The 3,566-nt window shown below is 39.0% G+C and overlaps 1 protein-coding gene across 1 annotated transcript; it reads right to left on the bottom strand.

Moving 5' to 3' along the window:
* Positions 1-486: 486 nt before the first annotated feature.
* On the bottom strand, positions 487-1,694 carry LOC126483860 (pre-mRNA-splicing factor 38). The gene has a single exon (XM_050107082.1). The coding sequence runs from the start codon at positions 1,667-1,669 to the stop codon at positions 704-706; it is 966 nt and encodes a 321-aa protein (XP_049963039.1). The 5' UTR covers positions 1,670-1,694; the 3' UTR covers positions 487-703.
* Between the last annotated feature and the right edge of the window lie 1,872 nt (positions 1,695-3,566).

Genomic DNA, 3,566 nt, shown 5'->3' with positions numbered 1-3,566 from the left:
CTACATGTGGCCTCTATAGCAGCTTTCATTTGCACATTCTTTTCTCACAAGAAAACATCAAGAGACCAATCTTAATTTAATTTGTAGAACCTTAGTGAACTGAGAACTGTTGAGAAGCCTGTTACAATATAGTGATTTTGACTATCAGTTTCAGCAACAAACCAAACGACTAAAACTCAATAAATTTTCTGTCAAAACTTGAATAAATATAGATGCAACAATCTTGCAGTAACTTACACACAATCTGCAAACTGATCAAATGTTATATCAATTACATAATGAATTACAAACCTCAACTACAGAAGTTTTATCATTCTTCACAATGTAATTGACAGGAAAGAGGTGCGAATATAACTTATTAAAAGCTCTAGACATAATATCCGGCAATCGTTTGGTACTATTCATGTCACATCTGAAAACGAAACAACATTCATTCCATAGATAACCACCAATGTTTTGACAGAAATGGAAAAAACTTCTACAATATTTTGTTGACTTCAAAACATTTATTGCAAAGCCTCTATCCAAATCAGCAGTAATTTATACACTCGACAAAACACGTCACATTCCACATATACACAAGATAACTACCACAAGTTACCAGCTTCAGATGAATTTTCTGTGAAACATAGAAATCACACAGTGTCACTTTCAGTCAGACAAAAAACACAACATTTCTCCGGTGAATAATACACAACACATCTTAATGTCTCTGCCTGTTTCTGTCCATATCCCTGTCGCGTCTACGGATATCTCTATCCATGTCGTTGCCCCTGTTTGTCCTCTGATGCTCTCTTTCCCTTTCACCTCTGTCTCTGTGTCCCTGCCTTCCAACAGGTGATTTCGAACGGTGGCGTCTTTCCCTGCTTCTACTACGGCGTACTTTCTTTTCACGATCATTTCTATCCATGCGATTCCTTTCTCGTTCTCTGCTTCGCCTCCGTTCTCTGTCGCGATTCCTCTCGCGAGACAAGCTTCTCCGGCGGTTAGGCGATCTCCTCATTTTCTCTTCTCGCCCGCGCGGATAATGGCTCTCAACCTGCGGCGGTGGTTCTACAGGTTTAACTATCTCCTCTTCATCTCCTGAGGATTCAATTCCTTCATCGATATCGTCGTCCAATGCTGAAACTTTGGCGTCAAGCTCATTATTTTCTTCCAAAACATGTCTCTTCTGAATTCTTGGTAAAATTACATCACAAACTCTTTCCTCACGTAAGAGCTCATCAATAAATTCATCCATATACACCAACTCAAAATGCCCCTGTCTATTTTGTCTTCGCAACTTTCTGCTGTCATTAAACAGTGGTTCCAAATACTTGTAGCAATCCAAAGATGAGCCTACCAGTCTCATGTACATTGCACCTAGCGCACGAACGTATTTAAATTCTTCGTTCTTTATAAATTCTACTACAATGTCTTTCTCTGGCTGAATCTGCAACATCTTCAGTACCAGACACAGAAAAGGTGTTGGCTTGATATTGCCACCATATACTCCACCTATATATCGCAATTCCATTGCTTTGTCCACGAGCAACTCTGCACTTAACGCGAAGCATTCTTCTTTCCAGTATTTGCAGTCGTATATTCTAGCTCTTATTATTTTTTCTACTAGATACTGCGGATTTGTACCTCTCACAGACTTCGCATCCTTCACAGTCCTGTTCGCCATATTTACAAACTAAAGTTTGATATAAACATGAAGACACAAGATATTACTCCAAAGATATCACAGCGCAAAGAAGACTACCTCGCACACAAGAAATTCTAGTATTGAGCACACTGGTTCCGACAGCAAAGCAAGAAAAGTGACGTAGCTAACAGAAATTAATGCATCCAGTTGGTTGTTTCTTTTTTATTTTTTTCCTTCGGATCATGCAGTCATTGCTGCTTAATAATAATATCTTTATTCACTCAATATTCGCTTCTTTGAGTGTAGCTTCCTTTCCCTGTCCCTTAAATTTTACTATTAAGCTTCATATCTTTATCTGTCAGTTACAAATAAATTCGATTATTTTTCTTGTAGGTTTTAATGTTCACTTCATATAGCAAGAACCTGACTGACACTGGTGCGGAATTTTATTCCTAAAGCCGCATTCACACACGCATTTAATGTGGCGCCACAGCTTCTGACTTGCTGTAGTGGTATCGTGAACTACCTTTCACACAGGATGCCACAGATTCTACGTAGTTGGGCAACTTTCAGTATGGTGTCAACTGAAATCATATGGGCGGATATGAATGTTATACTACAGGTTATGGCCATAGAGCTGTGATGAGTTAAATGCAAGGAAGAAGAAACCGACATACTGGATCCAAAAATAGATTTCGCACAGGGATAAATCAAATGAAACAAACACATTTATAAAAGAAATAACACTTAAGAGACGAAAATACTGTCAAAATGGCAAACTAACTAACAGCTGGCATGTAAATATCATCTGTAGATCCGCCACAGTTCCAAGATTTTAGAATCTTATTGTATTCGTTAATATAAGCAATCTGAATAACTAATTTTTACTTTAACAACTGCCACATCATGCTAGGGAGCTATTTCCTGCATGTAATCCACAATTTATACTATTCTTGGTCCCACGAATTAAGAAGCTTATGCGATTCGTTCTTTGGTTACATATATTAAGTTTCTTTATTTATTCCTTCGTGAGCTATGTCATTGGTTTGCAAAAGCGAGCGCGCACACACACACACACACACACACACACACACACACACACATTGCTGCAGAAAATCAAACATAGGTTGCTGTTCTTGTAGTTTTCTAGAACCTGCGGAAGTGTACGTGCCGACCATTGTTTTCACTTTTTCAGAAATAAAATAAAAAAAACACTGAAATCGAATGGACTGCAGAAACAATTACTGCACGATAATTCCGACAGAATACTCGTGTCTCCCAATACTGAATAATACCACCAGGGAGCAGTGGTGGTAGGAAAGTGGTGCAACAAAGTGCAACCAAGTTCAACTTTTTGTAGCGCGACTAAAGTTGCGTCTCTTTAGTTGCGCCCCTAAGAACTGGGCGTTCATACATGCAACTGCGGTATGCCACTAACTGTGGTGACACTTTTATTGCTCTTGTGAACCCGGCTTAATAATAAGTGCTAAAAACTTGTTCCTCGGCTCACTGCATTGAAATATTATAAGTTTCATGCCTCTCTGAGTAGTATCACACAATCACAGATTGGTGTGTGGTTTGTATGCAGTCGGTATAAATTATTTGATAATGTCCCATGATTGAGCTTTACACTACTCAAAGTGGATGTTGCTGGTCTGGCTCCATACCTACACATGATCGCCTCCATTGTGTCATGGGCTTGCTTCCATTATTCCTGCCAAGATTCGAATGCCCTGTTCCAAATAAGTTGTCCATATTCCGTATAGGAAAGCTTTATGTCTAGTGGTGTCCCATCACTCGTAGCCTGCTTTCTTTGGCTGGGATTCCACAATGGGCTTCTACTCACTTACAGGCAATTTTTTTCTGCCTTCAGAGTCAATCATAATACCAATAACGAACTTGGAGTAAATACCTACTGGTAGTTTTTGAGACTTTT

Source organism: Schistocerca serialis, chromosome 6, assembly GCF_023864345.2.
Source record: "Schistocerca serialis cubense isolate TAMUIC-IGC-003099 chromosome 6, iqSchSeri2.2, whole genome shotgun sequence".
NCBI classification, from domain to species: domain Eukaryota; kingdom Metazoa; phylum Arthropoda; class Insecta; order Orthoptera; family Acrididae; genus Schistocerca; species Schistocerca serialis.
This window is presented reverse-complemented; position numbering and strand designations above follow the sequence as displayed.

Coding starts and splice junctions, on each gene's coding strand:
- LOC126483860 (XM_050107082.1), bottom strand. CDS start 1,669: ATGGCGAACAGGACTGTGAAGGATGCGAAGTCTGTGAGAGGTACAAAT.